The 22,130-nt window shown below is 40.6% G+C and overlaps 1 protein-coding gene across 1 annotated transcript in view; it reads left to right on the top strand.

The window, feature by feature from the left end:
• Window positions 1-22,130, top strand: part of LOC111147576 (phosphatase and actin regulator 2) — a 111,352-nt gene that overhangs the window by 50,950 nt on the left and 38,272 nt on the right. The window contains exons 3-4 of the mRNA XM_022503686.1: window positions 11,741-11,821; window positions 16,651-16,809. Coding sequence (XP_022359394.1) covers window positions 11,741-11,821; window positions 16,651-16,809 — 240 coding nt within the window. The remainder of the gene's footprint in view (window positions 1-11,740; window positions 11,822-16,650; window positions 16,810-22,130) is intronic.

Below are 22,130 nucleotides of genomic sequence, written 5' to 3' on the forward strand. Positions count from 1 at the left end.
CCTGCAGCCTCTCCCAGGGGGAGGTAGGCTTTGCTAGGGTAAGTGAGCTCAGATAAGTAAGGCATTTTCACTGAGCATTCTGTGCAAACCTTCTCAAGTGATTCATGGACATTACTGATTTCTGATTGTAAATGACCTTATTTTAAGGAATCACACCCACTAGAATGGAATATAGAATTGTGAACTTACATTTCTTTTTTTTCTCTTTGCTACATTTAATTCCTGGGGAAGATGTGGAGGAGAGAAACGATGTTCCCACTGACCTCTTAATGAAAAGTCTTCTGCCTCCAGGAGACATCGCTTGTATTGCTTTAAGAGACGATCTGATTGTTTATAAGCTTTATTTGGGTGGATAATTTCCTAATTTCATTTTCCTTTGGAGTCGTGCCACTTGTGAAATACTTTTTAAAGGTGCTACAGAACTCTTTCTGGCCTGGGTCAGAGAACCGAGTCAGGAAAGTCCATTATTTTATTTCCTTTGCATATTATTTCCCTTTGTGATTTTGTTTTGATTTTTTTCATCCTGTGATACGAATCTGGTCTTTATCACTAAGGGCTAAGTCCTGGAAAGTGACTGTTTTTTGGCTTCTGTATTTTCCTGATTTGTTTCCACTTGGACTATAAATTGCAGTCTTAATTCTTACTTCTTTATGTCAAGTGAAAAGAGTTTGCTCATTGAGGCTTATAACATTTTTGTGCTAAGTTTTCTTCACCTACTTTTCCAAACCCAGACTCTCCAGGTTTTGAAACAGATGCTCTTGAGGTTTTCTTTAGTCCAAAGTCTGAGTGTTTACTTAGTACCTATTAAAAGGCAGGCAGGAGGGGCTATGGGAGAAATATAAGAGAATAAAAAGCATGGCTGTAGAGAAGATGAGATCCTGGAGAACACTTAGTAAACACAGTAAACATCACTGTGGTTAAAATTCTTTGAAAATACCTTCTCATCTATTTTTTATCTTCAATAAATGGCTCTTAGCATTAAAGTAGTCTAAACATGTCTTACAATTTAATTTATTTTAAAAATTGTGGTGGAGGGGCTCCTGGGTGGCTCAGTCAGTTAAGCTTCTGCCTTCGGCTCAGGTCATGATCCCAGGGTCCTGGGATCGAGTCCCACATCGGGCTCTCTGCTCAGCAGGGAGCCTGCTTCTCCTGTTCCCTCTGCCGTTTCCCCACTTGTATTCTCTGGCTCTCTCTTTCACTCTCTGTCAAATAAATAAAATCTTTTTAGAAAACTTAAAAAATAAATAAATTGCAATGTCTGGATTTGAGTTAAGATGTATTTTTAAAAGGGCAGAATATATACATCCTGATCCATTTTCTGTTTTCTAGCTTTTTCAAGAACGATGAGACCCTCTTTCCACCTTAATAATCAGAAATTTGGAAACAGAGAGTAGATAGGGAGACTCCTGAAAGGTAGCATTATGTCCCAGTGGAAACTTAACATTGCTGTGAAATTTTAAACGTTCTACTTTTAATTACAATAAAAAGGTACATTTCGATAAGCCCTCGTTATTTTTTGGTGTTTTGTCTTAGAAAATGAAAACGTTAGTAAAATCACCCTTGGTTCTCTCACTGCAGGGTCAAACAGTAACCAGGTATCATTTATACCTCCTGGTTTAGTCTGGGTCTGGACCAGTTTTGCCAAAGAATACTGTTCTTTACAAATACCATACATTCTATTAGTTAGGCAAGGTGGTGGGTAGAGGAGGAAGAATGTTTAAAATGCATAATAAAACTTTTTTTTTAATTAATCCAAGAAAGTTAATACCAGCTTTCCAAGAATACTTTTTCTTCTTGTGGCTTTTTTTTTTAATTGAAGTATAATTGCCATGCAGTGTTACATTAGTTGCAGGTCTACAACATAGTGATTTGACAAATCTCTATGTTATACTGTGCACACCACAACTACTATCTGTCATGGTACAGTGCTGTTACAATACCATGAATGGTGACTTATTCATTCCATAACTGGAAGCTTGTAGCTTCCACTTCCTTTCACCACTTAGCCCATCCTCCTACCCTTACCTGTCTGATAGCCACCAATTTGTTCTGTGTTTATGGGTCTGTTTCTGCTTTGTTTGTTTGTTCTTTTGTTTGTTTTGTTTTTTAGATTCTGCATATAAGTGAAATCATATGGTATTTGTTTTTCTCTTCCTGACTTATTTCACTTAGCATCATACCCCCCAGGTCTGTCCATGTTATAAATGGTGAGATTGAATCCTTTTTTTTATGGCTGAATAATATTCCATTTGTGTGTGTGTGCCTATACATACACCACCTTCATCTGTTCGTCTATCAATGGACACATAGGTTGTTTAAGAAAACTAATCTGGATGCCTGGGTGGCTCAGTGGGTTAAAGCCTATGCCTTCAGCTCGGGTCATGATCTCAGGGTCCTGGGATCGAGCCCCGCATCAGGCTCTCTGCTGAGCAGAGAGCCTGCTTCCTCCTCTCTCTCTCTCTCTCTCTCTCTGCCTGCCTCTCTGCCTATTTGTGATCTCTGTCAAATAAATAAATAAAATCTTTAAACAAAAAAAAAAAAGAAGAAGAAGAAGAAGAAAGCTAATCTTTGGGGGTCCCTGGTGGCACAGTTGGTTGAGCATCTTACTCTTGATGTTGTCTCGGGTCACAATCTTGGGTTGTGAGATCGAGCCCTGAGTTGGGCTCCGCGCTTTGACTCAGCACAAGGTCGGCGTAGGATTCTCTCTCTTCCTCTTCCTCTGTCCCTCCCCTCGCTCATTACCTCTCTCTCAAATAAATAAATAAATCTTAAAGAAAAAAAAATTTTTTAATTACTTTAAAAAATCCAGTCTGGGGATGCCTGGGTGGCTCAGTCAATTATGTGGCTGCCTTTGGCTCAGGTCATGATCCCAGGGTCCTAGGATCAAGCCCCGAATTGGGCTCCCTGCTCAGTGGTGCCCTCTCCCCTCCGCCTGCCACTCTGCCTACTTGTTCTCTCTATCTGTCTGTCAAATAAATAAATAAATCTTCAAAAAAAAAAAACCAACTGTGATGAGGTATGTATGTGAAATAAGTAAATATGAATTTGCAGAGATGCTTACTCAATCTCCTTACTAACTCTGGTGGGTTACTCACACTTATTGGTTTGAGTTGTGATGTGTTATGACATATTTCTAGATTCACTAAATAAAAATAGGCTTTTTACACGTTAATGACTTCAAAAAATTTTGGCGTAAAGTATGAATAATTTCAGATGCCTTTAATCCTGCACAGTTGAATTTGATGTTTAGATAAGTGAGAATGTCTTAATTTAGGGTAGTTTAGTATCACTAAGGTCTCTTTCCCAGCAACTCTTGCCCGCCATTTGGCTGTCTGATCAGCGATAAAATGAGATAGGATCTCATCTCAGTCCATGTTGCTGAGTCCCTGAAATGTGTAAGACTGTCTTGAAGCAGATCAAGGAGAAGGGCCTCAGAATTAGGAGTTCAGGCTAAGAACTTCTCTAATGGGTATTGTTAATAACCTCCTAGTTTGCAAAACCTCTTCATCATGTAGAGCAGAGATTCATTTTTATATCAAGTCTCTAGCTTGTTCTTACTGAAGTTAGAATTAATTGTTCTAAGGATGGTTCTCATTTTCTTTATTTCAAACTTCTGTCCCTTTTGTGGTCTCACCCTGTTTTGGGTTTACTATCTTTTAACATGAAGAAACAAGAAATGGAAACACACAGGATGCATGCTAAAGCACCTGTCTCGAACATTTGTGTTTGTCATGTGTTTTGAGAGTCACACTGGAAGAAAAGACAAGCGGTGTTTCACGTAGCTCACAGATCCTGGCCTCTGATTACTCTCCGGAGATTACTTGTACTTCCTGGCCCATGTGGGATCGGGGACTTACTCATTGTTCTAGTCCTAAACCTTATCCCTTGAGAACAAAATCCCCGAGTCCCTTGAGTTGACTTGCCATGGCTATTCCCAGCTTGCCCTCTCTGGAAACAGCAGTGACTTTAGCTGCTGCTCTTTGCACAAGGCAAAGATCATCCCCTCTTCTCTCCCTGACCTGGCCTTCGTCTGTCACCCCCTTACCTGAAAATTTTAATATACTGCATATAGTGTTCAATGAAAAAGCATTGTGCTGAACAATTAGTTTTGTTTGTTTGTTTTAAAGATTTTATTTATTTATTTGAGATAGAGCAAGAGCGAGCAAGAGAGAGAACCAGAGAGCACGAGCAGGCAGTGGGGGGAGAGAGGGAGAAGCAGGCTCTCCACTGAGCAGGGAGCCCAACAGGGGCCCGATCCCAGGACCCTGGAATCGTGACCTTAGCAGAAGGCAAACGCCTAACCTGAGCCACCCAGGCACTCTTGCTGAACAATTTGTAAAACAGCATACCTTGGGTATAAAAAAGAGAATAATTAAAATGAATATTTGGATTTGCCTAAGAAAGTTTGGACGGGTAGAGGAGACACTAATAAAAGTGGTTATTTGCATATGGAGTACAAGTGGGGTTCAATTTGAATAGGTGGTAGATGGGGTGTAAGTGAGAGTTTTTACTGTATCCTTTTATAATTTGAACTATGAGAATGTACTACCATCTAAAATTTGCTCATTTAAAATCAACTTCAGAAAGTTTTTCTAGGGGCGCCTAGGTTGCTCAGTCTTTAAGCGTCTGCCTTCAGCTCAGGTCATGATCCCAGGATCCTGGGATCGCGCCCCACATCTGGCTCCCTGCTTGGCAGGAAGCCTGGTTCTCCCTCTCCCACTCCCCCTGCTTATGTTTCCTCTCTTTCTGTGTCTCTCTCTGTCACATAAATAAATAAAATCTTTAAAAAAAAAAAAGTTTTTCTACCTCATGTCTTGAAGGGAAATTGGAAAGCATTATACTTGTGGGAAAGTTGAAATCTTTGTAATTATCAACTCAGTCTGAAGAATGCAAGCAGTAGGCTTTGTCTGGTCACATTTGGGTTCAACCAGATTCTGCATATGGAATTGGAAAATGTGTTTCACCTCTGAGAGTCTCGATATCCTTATCTGTTCTAGGGAACTAAAAAGAATTGCTTAGCCTGTCTTTCAGGAATACTGGGAAACGTGATAAGAAAATAAATACAAAAATGCGACCTAAGCATCAAATAAATGGATGGTTACTATCAGGTTTCTGAAGGAAGTTGTGACACTGAATTTCCCAAGAAGGGGAGGGGATGTAGATCTCACCATCTTCCTCTTTTTTAAAGTCTAGTCAAGTTTCAAACTCTTGGGGGATAAAGAGTTTAGTTCTTTCATATTTCTGCCTTGAAAATCTAGAGAATCTTTGGCCTCTTCTGGAAGAAAATTTACTTTAAAGAAACATCTGTGTAACAGCTTTTTTGACTCTTCAAAAGTAAAAGGTCTTTATTGCTGATGAATAGTAATAGACTAAAGTAAATGGGGAATTTATTGGTTCATGTAAGTGAAAAGCCCAGGGCCAAACAGCTTTTAGGTTTGGCGGGATCTAAGTGCTTCAAAGCTAAGATTAAGAATCTCTCTTCTTCCTTGGGCCTATGTTCCTCAGTATTGGCTTTTTTTTTTTTAAGTTAGACTTTCCTTTTATGGAGGCAAAATGACTACTTGCAGCTCTAGGCTCCTATGCAGCTAGTTTTAACAGATACAGAAGAAAGAGAAAGCCTTCTTTTCCTGTTGTTCCAAAAATTCTTGGGCTGGTTGTCATTGGTGCAGCTTGGGCACAGCTCGTCTCTGAACCAGTCACCAAGGCCAGGAAGATATCAGGCTCTGACTGGATAAGCCTGGGGGCCCTCAGGCCTGAGGGTGAGGTTAGCTTCACACTTGTGGCCTGGACTGTGAATGAGGGGGAAGGTGGTGCCTCAAAGGCTAACTATCAGGAGGGCTGTTTCTAGAAGTAGAGAAGATTAGAAAAGAGTGCTAGACATGCCTTCCCTTCCCTCCCCTCAAACAAAACCAAATACTTAATTTAATATATTATTTCCGGCAACATGGGGATAAAATGACAAACAAGACATCTCTCATAGGGCTTCGAGTCATGTGAATATTCAATTATGTACACATGTAGCAATGAAAAAGAATGGCTATAACTAGAAATAATAGTAATAGCTAACATTTATTCAGCGCTTTCTAGATTTTAGCTATACTGGTCTAAACACTTTAGCTTTGTAACACATTTGATCTCCAAAAGAACCAGAAAAGGTAGCAGTCAGTCATTCTCGCATTTTAAAGATGTTATTTATTTGTCAGAAAGAGAGAGCACAAGCAGGGGGAGTGGCAGGCGGAGGCAGAGGGAGAAGCAGGCTCCCCCCTGAGCAAGGAGCCCGATGTGAAACTCGATCCCAGGACCCTGGGATCAAGATCTGAGCTGAAGGCAGATGCTTAACTGACTGAGCCACTCAGATATCAGTTCTCCCATTTTGTAGATAAAAAAGCTGAGGCACAGAAAAGTTACCTTAAAGTGCCTTAGGAGCACTGCTATCATTGACTCTAGCCAGCCTGAATGGTGACATCGTCCTGCAGGGGGCGCTGTCGGAAGCGGTCTTTGGATTAGAGGAGGATTTCATCAGAGACCGGGAGACGGCAAAGGTATGATTCTAGGAGAAAGGGAGAAAGAAACACCGCAGGAACAGAGCTGAGGAGGTACAGGAAGTGTTTAGGAAATGGTGAGAAGTAAGAGTAAGGTTGGGCTTCAACACTGAGCTTGTGGAAAAGGATGAACAAGAGGGAGGGGGAGAATGGTCCACTGGGACCAGTTGTGAAGCCTGGCCGTGGCTCCGAGGGGTTGGGCTTTTTCTGTAGTGTGTCGGATTTTTAAGTAGGGGAGAGACACGGATCAAAACGAAAATGGCCAGACCCCTGAGTATTTTTAGTGGGGGACTTTGGCTTTATTTCACTGCCTTATGTTCTCGAGCTGTTTGGGAAGTTTTTCCAAGTGTCCCCTTGGGTGGCATTTTGGCGGTGGTTTCTTTAAAGGACTTCGCTACGCTTTCGTGAAGGGTCTTTTAAAAAGGAGCCCCTTTTTTGCCTTGCTGTTTTCTGTAACTGCTATTGAGGAGAGGTAAAGCAAAGCCGGGCTCTTATAGAACACTTGCAACACAAGACAAGCAGTTCTCTGTTCCTGTCACAGTTGTACAGTAAGGCCATTCAGTCCTCAGAACCAAGAAGATAACATGGTGTGCTTATTTCATAGTCTAATTGCTCTTCTGTTTTGTTCCATCATTAAACAGTGTTAGAATTGAGAATTAGGACTCTCTTTCCCCGCCAAAAGAAAACACAAGTGGCTTGTTGACTGCAAGATTTACTCTTACTGATACGTCCAGAGTACTATAAAATCCTGGCCAGGCATCCAGGGCAAGGAGCTGTGGCATATGCCCCAGCCTCCTCTCCTGAATGCAGGCTCCACGCCCAGAAGGACATCATAAATCATTGAAAATTTGTGATGAGCCGAGTCGTGTGCTACACCCTGTTAGTTGGCTGCTGTCGGTCCTCTACACACTGTAACCTTCCTTCTTCAGAGCACAGAGACTTTTTCAGATGAGCCATAGGATGGAGAGCTCAGGATTTTCCCTTTGGCAGGCCCGGCCAAGTGGAGGAGGCAGAAAACAGAAGACTCCTGTTCACTGAGTTTTGCCACAGGCCTCGCTTGCTTTCTCCTAGAGGTGGAGAAGGGGTAGAAAACAAGACCGTTAGCATCATCAGCCCATTTTCTTTCATCCATTTATGTAGTCAACACACATATATTTTCTAAGAACCTGTAAGGCACTGTTGGGAAAACAGTAGTAAATAAAACAAGAATTTTGGTTCTCTTCGACACCATACTTAAGAACCAGGTCCCGTTTCAGGAGGGGATGATGTATTTTGCAGGATAAGATGGATAAAGACGAAAAGAGGAACACGCCATTCTACGTGGGTGTGTGAGGAAGGGATTTCTAATAAGGTGACCTTTGAGCAGAGAGTTGAAGGAAGTGGTGGACTGAGCTGTGTGGGGATCTGGGAGAGCCCATCCCGTTAAGGACAGAGGCCACCACATGGAGGCTTGCTCCTTATGTCAGGTGACAAGCAGCAGAGCTGGCAGGGCTGGAGCAGAGAGAGCCAGGAGGGAGCTGTTAGGGAAGGATCCACGGGGGTAAGGGGCATCGTGTGGGGGCAGCCTCTGGGGGGCATTGTGGAGACCATGCCAAAGAGCAGAAATAGTATTCAAAGCGAGATGGACAGCCATTGGATGCTTTTGAAAGATCGGTCCTTTTCAAATATTTGAAAAGCCAGAGTATAAGCATGAAGGCAGGAAAATGGGGGCACAGGGCATCCTTCACTTCTCAGAAAAATGAATGCTGTTATAATTGCAAGTGAACTGTCGGAACTTTAACTCCCCCAGTCCAGGGAGCAAAACAGAAATCATGGGTTTGCTTGATCTTCGTGTAAAAACCATACATGCTTTTTTTGCTTGGGTTGAAAGTCAGCTCCCATGAGCTATTTACTCACCTGGGAATAGTACTGCCCATGGGGAAACCTGGCTACTGCGTCCAGTGATCTGTGCCCCCGCTAAGTCTCTTCCCCAGCAGTAATTGTGAGAGGGAGCCCCCCAACATTATTGCTGTTGTTACACTTATTAGTGTGAACTTCAGGGTCAAAGAGCAGATGGTTGGATACTCGACATCAGATTCTAGGAGGCTTTTAATGACCCACTTTGCTCTCAGAGAGAACAGAGCTAACTCACACTATTTCCCCATCACAAAGGACTTACTTTACTCTAGAGCTATAGGGACCGTGGGCTTGATTAACTGCCGAAGTCACAGGGAGTGTGGTTCTGACTCCTTAGGAGGAATACATTCCCAGGAATAAGGGTGACAGATATCTAGAGGAGGCCATCCTGCCTCTGAATGTGAAAGCCAGTGAGCCCTTCTTGGGAATGTTCCTGAAATGACTCCTGTTTGTGCAGCCCTGTTGGACGAAAATGACCTCTCCCAATTCATTCCAGGGCAGAACACTTCCAAGCCTATGAAAAAGTGTCCAGTGAATGTGCTCTGCAAACATACAGACACTATGTAAACATGAGGCGAATATTTTAAAAGATGAAGAGTGTGATACTTGTTCTTCTGGGAGAATGGTGGTTGGAACTTGGTGCCCCGGCAACATACTTTCCATTCTCAGTCGCCTGCAGTTTGTTCTCATTGGCCCGGGACACAGTTATCTGCATTATGTGTTAAAGACCTGCTCAGCCAAAGACCAAACAAATCGCCAGTGCATTTTCCTATCAGAACCTGTTTATAAGAGGTAGAGCAAAGAACAGAACTGTGGGTTTTGATTCCTGGCAGGAAGCCAGGCTGCTGCTTCAGAGCTCCAGAATTTACAAGGAAGAAAGAGGAGGGATTTTTTTAACTGGGATTAAGTTAGATTTAAAGCAACAGAAAGCTTAAAGCTAAAACTGAAGCATCCCCTCTCTAGGATCTGTATTGGAAAGGCAGAAACGAAAACGAGATTTGTTCTAGGCTCTCAGACAGTTTTTTGGGTGCAAGAGTGAAAACTTTTAAAGACTCCCAAAGCAGAGGTCACAGAATGGCCTTGATTAATGAGAGAAGATCGCACACTCTTGGAGCTGGGTGAGGTGTCCTTCAGCGACCACTGAATGCAGTGGTCAGTGTCTTTCTGAGCCTCCAACACAGCGTTCGCAGCCCCCCATGGTGTCGTTGGGGGTGTTGTTTGGCTCCCTGTGCTGACAGGAGTTCTCTTCTCTTGGACAAAAGCTTGGACAAATAGAAGCTGTCTTTAAGTAACAGCTCTCTTTTTACCTAAAAGAACAGCTCCGGCTGGCCCCCCACACCCAGTTAACTTTGTCCATTGAAACCAGTGTTTAAGTGAGCTGTGTGTGTCTGCTTGCTTCTGGAAGGAGGGCAGAGTGGGGGGGTGGGTGACAAAGGAAGAGGGGAAGGTTCGGTGTATGTGTCCGTTTGAACCAAGAAGGTGTTAATTATCATTCTTTTGACCATTTGTTCATCCACTCATTCATTTATTCATTTTCTTGTTTGTTTCCATTCTATTCTTTTGTTTGTTTGTTTGTTTGTTTAAAGATTTTATTTATTTGACAGACAGATCACAAGTAGGCAGAGGCAGCAGGCTCCCTGATGAGCAGAGAGCCCGATGCGGGGCTTGATCCCAGGACCCTGGGATCATGACCTGGCCAAAGGCAGAGGCTTTAATCCACTGAGCCACCCAGGCGCCCCTCCATTCTATTCTATCCACAAAATGTGTTGGGCAAAACCGAGAACAAAGAGCACGTATGCTAGAAATTAAATACAAATGAAGTCAGGTCTCTAAAAAGGAGGAAACGGATATCATCCATGAATTGCCATATGAAATCTATGTTAATATCAAATGTTACTCTGACCTTTCTCGCAACCAAGACAAAAGGGGGAATATACAATTACTAGTTGTCAGAAAAGGAAAAAATATATTTCAATTTCTTCAAGAAAGACTAAGCTTTGGGACTGTGGGGTTCATGCCTTTACCAAAGACTTTCAGGTGCTTCATACAAAGCTCTCGCCCCAAGGCACACCCTTTTTTAACCCTCTCTGTCTTCGAAGTGTCCTTGCTTCAGACCGCCTGGAGCACCCCCAAAAACAGGTTGTTAGTGTCATTATAAGCGCTGTCTGTATGTGCCGGGGCAGGGCCTGGGATAATGGGGTTTAGCTTAGATCTTGAAATGATTGTACCTGTGGCTCTAGAATTTGCAAATTCTGAGGCCAGAAATGGGAATTGTGGGGAGAATCAGAATCCATCCTGCTATGTCTACCAAGTCTCCACCAATGTGCCTTTCCTTCTCCCTAAAGAGACCTGGGCTCTTTCTGTGGCCCCTTTTTGCTGTGTCAAGGTGCTTTTTCCAACAGGTCATCTAGAAGGAAGAGAAGTTTCCAGAACACCCTTCGGACAGTGTTGGCTCAGAGGATTAGTAGATGATATTAATTTTACACACCACCTTGGCCCCTCAAAATGGGGGGTAGAGTTAGACATGCAGGACCCAGGAAACTAATATTACATATATATATATAAGGTGAATGCTATCAAAGTCCCACCCTAAGCTCCTAAGCACCATTCTGAACTTGTAGCAGGAATTTAAATTCTTCCAGAAAAAGGAAGAGGCATTGTTGAGATTCCCATCTCTCACGACATGCCCGTGAAAGCATGAATTCACTCTGTCCTCCTGCCTTGGGATCTGTTGGGGGGATATACCAGAACATGCTAGACCTTTTGAGTATGGCAAGGAAAAGAGTTACAGAGAGCTGGTGTGTTGGACTTTTGTGATAGATGGTGTGAAAGAGAAGACACTGGAAAATAGTCCCTTTTCTCTGGGATTCAGATGAGTTACCTGAATATCTACTGAACATCTGTCTGTCTGTTTGGTTTTAATGTAAGCATATGTATCCTTTGTATACATTGCATATTCATTGAGGCCTGTGTTTTAGAATGCCTAAAAAAAGGAATATTTCAAAGTGAGAAGTAACCTTTCTGCTCTATAGCTGATATGAAATAATGTGCCTGGTTTCTTGGCCAAACATCATCATTGGAAGGATCAGGCGCAGAGGCTGGGTTTCAGAGCACTGGCTGCCGTCCTTTGCTCTTGACCGAGTTCGGTTGACTCCAACCATGAGTTTTGCTAGACAGCTCAAAAAACTGGGGATTGAGCCCTCGGGTGAATGGAATACATGTGCTCAGTTCTACTTGAAATGTTTTTCATAATTATTTTAAGCAATGACTTGATTCTTACTTATGCTTATTCTTTTTAAAAGTATTAGAAAGGAAGATATCCACAAGACAAAGTAGAGAGGAGCTGATAAGAAGGGGCGTTCTTAAGGAGTTGCCTGATCAAGGTGAGGAAATTAATCATACATTTAAAATAACTTGATCCTTTATTCTTTGGTCTTTCTTTCATTTTCTTTTGGAATTTAAGATGATCATGGTCTTTGGGAGATAAAGCAGTGAGTACAGCACTCTGAAAATCTTGCTTTAATTCAGAATGCCTTTGTGGGCTACAGAGAATCTAAGATTTTCTAGAAAAGGAATTCAGTGACCTTTTTGGCAAGTCCTTCACTATCTGCTACTAACCCTAAAGCTCTACAAAGGTGTGGGCTGAAGATACAGATAAGATACAAATGCTTATATGGCTCCTCTTCTGTTTTGAAGCTTCCTTCTTTCTATACAAGTTAACTCAGTTGTTTGAGTAAATGCAGTGTTGTTACTTGGCTCTTGCCTTTTGGTGTCATAAGCCTACCAGGAAAAGAAAAAGGAGAAAAAAGTAGTAAACTTATCTTTTGTTTTTGATATTCAATAATACAATCAAATGTACAATCAATAAGGCACAAATGGACAAATTAAGTTAATCTGCTTTATGCGTTCTCTCAAGTAATTTTCCTAGTATTGTTCTCTTTTCATTTCTTTGTATCTAAATGCCTTTCACCTTTTCACTAACAATTATTATTTCTAAGCATTTTATTTTCCCTATCCCTAATCTTCTTCCCCTTTTTCCCCTATCCTCCCAAGAGGGAATCTTGCTCAAAAAGAAAAAGCTTACATAGAAACCAAGATAGACCCTCAGAAGAAGACACCAAGATTGGTTATTTCTCCAAATAAGTAATACCAAATAATTTTCATTGCTCTCCCTACTCTTAAAACTAAAGGAAATTTTTGTTGCAAAATTGTTGATTTACCTCATGCCTACCCTTGCCCCACCCCCTGGACATTTACTGGGATAAAGTAGTATTACTGTACTTTTAAGGGACAAATATGGTGCTATTAATTTGGAATTAAAATCACAGAATTCTTTTCCTGGTAAATGTTCTTTGCAAAGAACACCTTTTGGAATTCACTATTTATAAATCCAAATGACACACTTTTTCCAACATCTCAATAATTGTAGAGTGAGGGTTGGAAATGCTTTGCTATTTTACTGCTGTTTGTAAGAATATAGGGAAATCTAGAGTGAATAATGCAATTTTTCTTGAGCCCTTACAATTTAGGCATTTTATTTCAATCGCTGGCCTATTATATTTTTCTCATTCTGTTTTATGAATGAACATTATGTCTTCTTTAATTTTCTATTACCATGAAACTATTTATTTCCTGTCTGGGAATTTTAAAGATTAAAAAAAAAAAATGCACACCCCTAACTTTTTGTTCGTGGAGGGTGTGCTTGCAGCATCAAAATTAGTCTCCCCCCTAATCTCTCTGGAGGCAGGAGAGAAATTACAGATCCACTGAGCAATCACCTTTCCGAGCAGTCACCTCCTGGGTGGGCCAGTGCAATCGTTTGGTATCAATTATTTGGAAATTGTTTAAAGAAAGGAAAAATGTGAAAATTTATTGTTGAAATTGTTAATGAGTATGAAAGATAGAGATTTAAAGACCCCTTTTTTACCTGATTAAAAATTATAGCTAGAAAAGAGCTTATTTTTTCTAAAAACAAGTGACAGCGGGCAACTTAAAGAAATGCTTAGTATTGATTGGTTCTTGTTCTGCCTAATCTGTTAAACTATTTACTTGATGGGTTACAGTCTCTGATGCGTACTTCCCAGAATTCTGACTCTAGTTGACCTTTTGGTAACTTCTGCAGACTGAACATTAAAAGTTTTAAAACATAAAAACAAAACAGTTTTTCACCTAAACATAATGTCACAGATTTAATGTTTAGGGAAGTCCTAAATTACTGAATTTTACTTTCTGTCTTTTTCATGGTCCCTGTATGGAACTACAGAAATGACCTAATCCTTGAAAGTTCCTGGTGATGCCTATTGTAAATAGAGTCTTTCCCCTTTTCAGCCAGGGGCTGGAGAAAAGTTTTCTGTCATTTCTCCAAAAAAAATTATCTTGAGAATTTCGGTCTGTTTTCAGCTCTAGCCAGAGACTGGAAGCTGCTGTGTTTGGTGACAACCTCCTGTCTTCTGCCAGCAAAGGTGCATTCTTTGCCTTTATCTTCCTGACCTTGCCTTCGCTCTTGATAGTTATTGTCAATTATATCCTTTATTCGGGAGCCAGATAGACTTTTTCCATCCCTCCAGCTACCCTGGGTTTGACCTCATCCCATCCCTCCCCATATCCTCACTCCCATCCTTTTAGATGATCTTTTTTACACTAACCTCTAACTTCCATCTAAACGTTCAACAATTGGTCTTCTCTCTTGAGAATTCCCAGGTCTAGTCCAAGTTCATTCCTTATTTGCTGATTGTTTCCTTCCATCTTTTCCCATAGCTTTAACAGGAGGGCATGGAGATGTTCCTGCCTGCCGTGTGGCCTCCTTTCTCTCTCTCCCACAGTGTATGTTTTAACCTTCTGATGAGTCACTCACGGTGTGGTCACACAGAACTTTCTCCTCATCTCTTTTTTTTGTTGTTAACTGTATCCCAGCTACACGCATTTGACCAGAAAGAGGGGAGGCCCCCAAACACTTTCCTTCTCCTTGTTTCACCACTGATGTCTGTGTGTGCTTTATCTCTGTTCACTTGAAGCCTGCCACCTTGCCTGAGCTGTCTTTTTCCTTTGCACGCGAGGGCTCCTGTTCCTTAGAACCTCAGCATCTCCCCCTGCTCTCCTTTGCTGACAGGTGTGTGTGCATTTTACCTACATACATAAACTATATCAAGGACTCAGCTTGTTTTGACTCTACCATTATGCACAAAATGAGAAAACTTTTTCAGTGCACACACCAGTTAATTATTAATAACATCAGTTCTCTGTTGTTGAATATATTCAACAATGTTGAATATTCAACAGTTCTCTGTTGAAGAATATAAATTCTTCAATTTATATTTATCACATATCAGTCTCCTTTTTTTACCATTATTTTCATAGGGGCTAGCTTTATTTCAGACCTCAAAGTAAGTAAGTATCTTTCTACATTGTTGACTCTGTTATGTGAAAATCCAGTTTCTTATTGTACCATGACTATTTAATTTTCTCTCTAGCTTTTTTGTTTGAGATTTTAAAATAAGTTATTTAACCTACTGAAGAATTTTAGCATAATAAGGGTTAAAATATAATTAATATAATGTAATGTAATAAGTCATGTTAACATGACTTCAGCGTGTTTTTGTTATCAACTAAAGACCGGGTAACCAGAGATAAATTTATATTTGGGTTGCCTAAAAATTGAGGTTTTTTTTTTTCTTTTTTAATATATATATATAAAGAAGTGGTTTTCTCTTTCATTTGGAATTTTCCATACTTCCATTAGCTTTCAGTTTTCCCATGTCTAATATCTGGACATTGCATTGTGTCTCCCCTCCCTTGTTTTTAATAGCGAATTCCTTGGGATCTAATAATAAGAATTAAGAATCTTTTGGTTTCCCTTTAGTTTGATCTATACTTATTAAAAAGTATTACCTTAGTTTTATTGAAATAGTTAAGATTTATAATGGCATTGCCCTCAATTATCATCTATTTTATTTTTATAAGGGAATCAGATTGTAGGTACTTGGAAGTTGTATGGCTCAGCAATACATTTTTCATTTTGAGCATGACAAAATTCCATGATACATATTTTTCTTATTAAAATGTCATGCCTGTTTTTATGGACAAGGCCAATGGATTTCATGTTGAGCCCAAGCAGTTCAATCATATTTAATGGAAATTTGAGAGATGGCCTCTTTTTTATTTATAATGATTGCCAAAATAAGATTAATCAAAGACTGCATAAAAATAGTCTGATCATGCATTTCTTGAATTTTGCAAAGTCAAAACTTTAACTCATTATTATTATTATTATTTTTTACAGAGGTAGCAAAGCCTCTTAAAATGTTCCAGATACAATCTAGGGTTGCTCTTTTCAAACATCACTGAATTAAGAGTTTATGTAAAATCTCATTCACTTTAGAAACTTCTAAAAATTATGGAAGTTCAGGAATTAAATTTAGTTATTTCTGATTTAGGTAACATACTAGAAATTTTATTTTCACTTGTGATTTTTTAAAAGTTCCTCTGTAATTACTTTTTTCCCACATTTTTTTCCCTAATGTTTCCAGATTATGATTAGGCCACATTAAAGGCTTTTGGTCTGTTATATGTAACAGTTACCTGAGTACATTTTAATATGTCCATCAACAAGAAAATGAAAATAAAATTATTCTCGCTGCCATCTTTCCCCTGAATACAGAGTGGCAGTTATATTCCTGTGTAAAGTTACCATATGACAGATGCATCATGTGAGACAGAGATGGTTGTAAATTTTCATATCCTCCTTCTAAGCATTTGTATGTCAAATTACATTTCATGTTATTTGTGTGTTTATATTCACCTTGTGTTTTCACTGCTTGTTAAAATGTTTATTCCATTTTTCAGATTTCTCCTTTTACCATTCAGTTTGTGAATGACAGAGAGACTCCTAAGTACTGACTTCAACAAAGCCTAAGTACAAGAAGAGAAAAGGGTTCCGTTGCCCAGGGATATTGTATAATTAGGATAATAATCCCTACTGTCCCAAAAGGGCATGGGGATATCCCCTCCATTGCTGCTTTTCCCCAAGACTAAGGATTTTCTAGCTCTTTCGTTGGAATGAATTATTAAGTAAAACATGGTGAAATGGTGTAGGATGTATTTGGTTCCCAGGGTCTGAAACATGAACCCAAACCCTATAGTCCTAGTAGCTGGAAAACTGGTTTTTAAGAAAGCCATCAAATTAGACATCTAGGTGTTTCTTTCCCCATTTTAGATGGAGATGTAACAGTTAACTTTGAAAATTCAAACGGGCACATGATACCCATCGGAGAGGAATCTACCCGAGAGGAAAATAGAGTAAAATCTGAAGAAGGTAATGGCTCTGTAGCTGAAAAGGCGCCACCTCTGGAGGAAAAGGCAGAAGATAAGAAAGGTAAAATCAAGAGAAACTCCATATTCTTTTACGTCAATACAGCTCAACATTGAGAATCAGGTCTTAGGCTCCAGATAGTGACTCTTAAGACCAGTTAGGGAGGAGGTTTGCAAATACAAAGAAGAGAGAAATTACAATGAGTGAAGAGAAATAGAGTGGTTTTCTCAAGTAGATGCATCCATTTTGTGAGTATATCCTTTAATCTTTTACTTGGAAGCATTAATTAACAGTAATCAGCAGATAGCCTCTTCAGTCATTAGAGATAGCTGGGAATATTATCCCTTCCTCAGGATCTTTCCTTCAGTATTTTCTCTTATTTTTAGAAAAAAAATGCCACCAGTCTGAAAATCTTCTACTAGTTAGAAGTGACCTTTGTGAGCATGTCAATGTAGAGGGATGGAGGAATATCAAAACAAAGATGGCTCTTTCAGCCCAGCCTCTTCTCTCCAATCGTGGGGGCTTGGCTGATGGCATCCATACCCCTAATATTATGGGTTCTAATCCAGGTTCTAGATGTTTCTGAGAGAGGGACAGTTGCCAGAGATGTGGGAGACTTTGGTTGCTGTATTGACCACAGCCTCAGCTTCATGACTTGTCTGTGCAGTTGGAAGTTTCAAAATATGCCAGGGACAATTATGCCATTCCCCGAAGGCTTCTTTAAAGACCTTGGTTTCTAGAATGAATATGCTATGGTCAGTTAAGTTACCTGTAAAATCTGTGTCTATCAAGGACCTCTCAAAACATTTTACAAGTTTCTGGTCACTGATTGATTGATTGATTGATTGATTACATCTCCCTAAGACTTCTGTCATGTGCAAGAACCTCCAAGCCTTTTACTTAATGCAAATCAGAATTGAAACCCATACAAAGTAAGGATTTGTTGGAAAATTCTAGATGATTCCATGCAGTGTAGAAATGACTCCTCAGGAAACAGACTGTTGCCTGTTCTGTAATGTCTGCCCCTGAGTTGGATGGCAAAAATTTTCAGACCTAGCTTACCTTCTGTAGGCATTGTGAGAATTCTTAGAGAGTGCTGAAAGCAAACTTCTCTTCCTCTGTTCTTGACCCAAGTCCTCTAAAGACAAAGAAAACAAAAGAGCACTTGACAAACACTGTAACTTAAAATCGTCTTCTCTGGAAGTCTATAACCCCCTAGTTGCATATATATTTGCCTGTAAAAATTTTAGAAGCCTCTATGAACAATCTGTTAGAAATTTATTATTTTGCTTTATTTATTCAACATTAAGTATAGTATTCATGGGGCTTTCCTTGGTCTTGTTCTATTGAAGAACTCTGGTTAAACTTACAAATACTGATTACAAGAAATTAGCTAACATTTTTAACAATCATATTCCTGGAACATAAAAAGAAAAGAGACCTAAATAGATTTCAGTGGGATTAATTTGAAAGTATTCATGCAATTAGTGGTTTTGTTGTTTTTGTTTTTGTTTTTGTTTTTGTTTTTGTTTTAAGTCCAACTGTCCTGTCTCACCCAGACTGTTAAATTTCAGACCCATCTGTGGTTTGTCCCTGGTACGGCCTTTTCACATTCAAGAATCACACCCTTCATTACACAATAGTGCCATCATTAATGCTTGCCTGGTCCATGTGGGATGTCAGTCAGTGGACCGGCCAAGCTTCAAAGGAAGTTTTTCCCTAATCAACTTAATAAAAAGTTGCTGACAGTTTTATGTTAATGAAACCAGCAGCCTTGATGTTCTAAAAAGATGGGAGACCTCATAGTCATAGGTCCATGAATATTTGAGAGGTGTTTTTGTTTTCTTATTCTTTACTTGGAATTAGTACATTTGGTTCTTTTTGGTCAACCAAGATGCAAGATAGCATCTTGCTTGGCTGGTGGGTGTGTCAAGAGATGGAATGCCGGACATGCTGTCACACCACCAGTATGGCAGCAAAGCCTCCCTCTGACTGCAGGCACGGTGCACCTGGTGCAGCCACACTCCGAGTGAGGGCAGACATTTGGTGGGGAAGCCACTTCCTGAGCGTCAGCAAAGTGTCTTTCAGACCTCAAACAGTACGCAGTATAATGGGAAATAGAAAATACCTCATAAACAAAGACAAGCACTTATTTCTCTGGGAAGACACCGTTAAATTCCAAAAACAGCCCAAGATTCACTTTTACTTCTGCCCCTTTCATGGTCTTGCCAGCAAGCAAATCCACAATCCCATGTTCTTTTTTTTTTTTTAAAGATTTTATTTATTTGTCAAAGAGAGAGGGAGAGAGAGCGAGCACAGGCAGACAGAATGGCAGGCAGAGGCAGAGGGAGAAGCAGGCTCCCCGCCAAGCAAGGAGCCCGATGTGGGACTCGATCCCAGGACGCTGGGATCATGACCTGAGCCGAAGGCAGCTGCTTAACCAACTGAGCCACCCAGGCGTCCCCACAATCCCATGTTCTTAATTAGCCCTTTGGGTGTTCTTAATTCCCTTTCAGGGGGTGAAATCCTCCCTTTCCTTTCACAATTAAGCCAATTTATCCAAGAGCGTTATTTCATCTGTTAATTGCTTATATTTTCAAAACCGTATCTCAAACCCTTAAACTCCCAAATGCCTGTACCTCTTTGTAAGGTAATATGTCAGTACTTTAATAACAGAACCCTCAGTGTCAAAGAAAACAGAACAAGTGGCAGATGCGCATACACTGCACCATGTGAAGGTTCCACCTAGGACCCTTGCCGGTTCCTGGGGCTCCGGACGACACTGGCCTCCAGAGTTGAGGCAGTGGTCTGGGACCTCCTCTGCCTACCACTGGAAACTTTTCCCTTAAAATCTTCAGGGCTTCCAGTCTCCCATTATTCCTTCTCAGGAAGTGCCTTTAAATATATAAGAAAAGCTGATCTGCAATCTGTGATACATGCATTGGTATTAAATCTAAGAAATCTGAAAATTATTTTATATTCTATCTATTGAGGTGTTATAGCGAGCTTTCCATGAAGTAACAAGTGACTTACATGCATTTGTTCGACAAATAATAATGAAGTCCTTCCATGGGTAGGATTTGCTGGGGCCAGGAGAAGAGTGGTGAGTCAGAAATGGTCTTTGACTTCAAACAGATCGCGGCCTGCGGGACCCAGCATGCGAATAGGCGATCGCCACGCAAGATTCAAAGTATGGAAGGCCTGAGCACATGGAGCCAGGAAAGCTTGCAGTGGGGATCAAATTTCGTTCTTAGAAGCAGATATTTCCAAACTGAGATCTGAAGGAGACAAAGAGGTGGTCAGGTGAAGGAGGAACTGGGGCAGAGGTTCTCTCCCGGCAAAGCGAGGGCCACGCGCTGCTCTCCGTTTAGTTCTAAGTGTTGATCTGTGGAAGGAGCCATCATATAGGAAACAGCTGTCCTCCAGATGTACTGTTTTAAAGCATAGTATCTGTGTCAGCCCAGCATGATTAGACAGCCCTTCCTTAACCTTCTTTTGAAAAGATAATACTCATAGACGCCATCAGTTTATGTCATAGCTTCAGGTCATATGGTACTGAAAAATATAAAGACTTCATTCATTACCTCTTGGATACAAGGAGAGAGTTTGTTTTCTCCCAGTGTGGTGATGGTAACCATCAACCAGTCTCGTTCATTGAATAGACTCATGTTTAAAGCCGTGTGTCTAATGGGATGTGACATTTTTGACAAAAGGAATTTATAATTTAGTCAGAAGAGCATACTGTTGGCACACAGGGACGCACACACCCACCTAGGGTTCTCCACAGAGTAGACCTAAGTATCGGCTCTTTGGCAAACACACACACAGCATTGGTAGAGGTCGCAGAGGATGGGGCTGCGGGTGGTCCTTGTCCACAAACGCCAGGAGCTTGCACACAGCGTGTTCACTTTTCCCCGAGTTGGGATCGTCACTCCCAACTGTCATAGAGTGAACACGTCCTCCCTCCCAAGCCCAGAAACTGCGTTCTTTGGGAGGCAGCTTTAGAATTTGAAACCTTAGACAGAAAGAAGAAAGAGCTCAGTGATAGGCCTGTGAGGACAGGCTAAGACCTGTGAGGGTTTGTAGCAGGAAAGAAAATTGGGGTTCCCAGTGATGCAGGTGACTGATGGGTTCACACCTTGGGCAGTATCATCGGGCTTGATCTCTGTGTGTATGCAGCTGTCTGATCTTACAGAGAGTCACAGAGAGAGGTATTTGCCCCACATCATAAAGACTGACAGATCAACACAGGTTTGTATGTTATATGTTAAAATGAAATGATTTATCTTTGGCCTCAACTTCTATTGTTCTCTAAGCTAATTGACATTTGTGACTCAGTGGCCTTCCAGTTCAGACTAGGGAGGTTAGGAGACTCACCACTTAGTTAAAAAGATACAGTATGTAACCAGAAAGGTACACACACAAAGTAGCCTCCAGTAAATAATGAACAAGCAACTCAGACCATAAATACCAGTAAGTTTAGGGGCAGAAGGGGACTGTGGTGGGCTTCACGGCTGGGGGAAGTTAAAAGAAAAGCTTTATTGATTACGTACTATAACTTGGATCATTCTTATATTACTTATCTATGTGGATTGAGGGGATACAGTCAAAAAAATGGCAGTTCTCACTTGCACTCACTACAATGAGAACTGAAACAAAAGAAATACTAATAAAATGTAATGCATTCTGATATTCACATCCTTTCTGGTCATTCAGTAATGGGAGATTAGATCCAGTAGAGGCTTATTAGTCTTGTCTTAACACTGTCTGATGTTTTGTTTTGTTTTGTTTTTTTAATTGTGCTCCATTTTTAAAGAGATGCTGCTTAGCTCTTTGGACCAGAACTGTATTTTAATTTATTTTAATTTCGATCATCCACCATTAGAAACAATACGGATGTGAGTACATGAATGAACATTCAGCGTCTCCGCTTCCCATAACGAGAGACAGACTGTTTCTCCTCCAGTTAGGCAAAATCTTGTGAAAGGCTTCTGTTCTTCGGTATGAATATTTTTAATGAGTTTCAGCCCTTGTCTTTTCAAAATTGTTACTTGTGTTTACATTGCAAAACCAGTATGGTATTTTGGGGAGTTCTGCACCCTTTGTACCTGGAGTTGTGACACTGTTTGAAAAGGTCAGAGGAAGTTACTGGAAAACAGGAAGCTGCCCTTGTGCACTGTGAGAGCCTAAGAAAATGTTAATGGTAGAAAATAGTTTATTCATCAGTGCACTGTGCTTCCTGGAGAAGAGTCTACAGAGTCTTCCTAAGCATGGAATATGATTGATTTTTTGACCATAATTTGAGACAGCACTCAAATCCCTTTCCTGTTGGTGGGGCTTGAGTTCTCCTGAGAGAAAGTCCCTGCACCAAGGGTATAAAGTTA

This window comes from Enhydra lutris, unplaced genomic scaffold (genome assembly GCF_002288905.1).
Source record: "Enhydra lutris kenyoni isolate GAN:26980312 unplaced genomic scaffold, ASM228890v2 scaffoldscaffold17, whole genome shotgun sequence".
Taxonomy (NCBI): domain Eukaryota; kingdom Metazoa; phylum Chordata; class Mammalia; order Carnivora; family Mustelidae; genus Enhydra; species Enhydra lutris.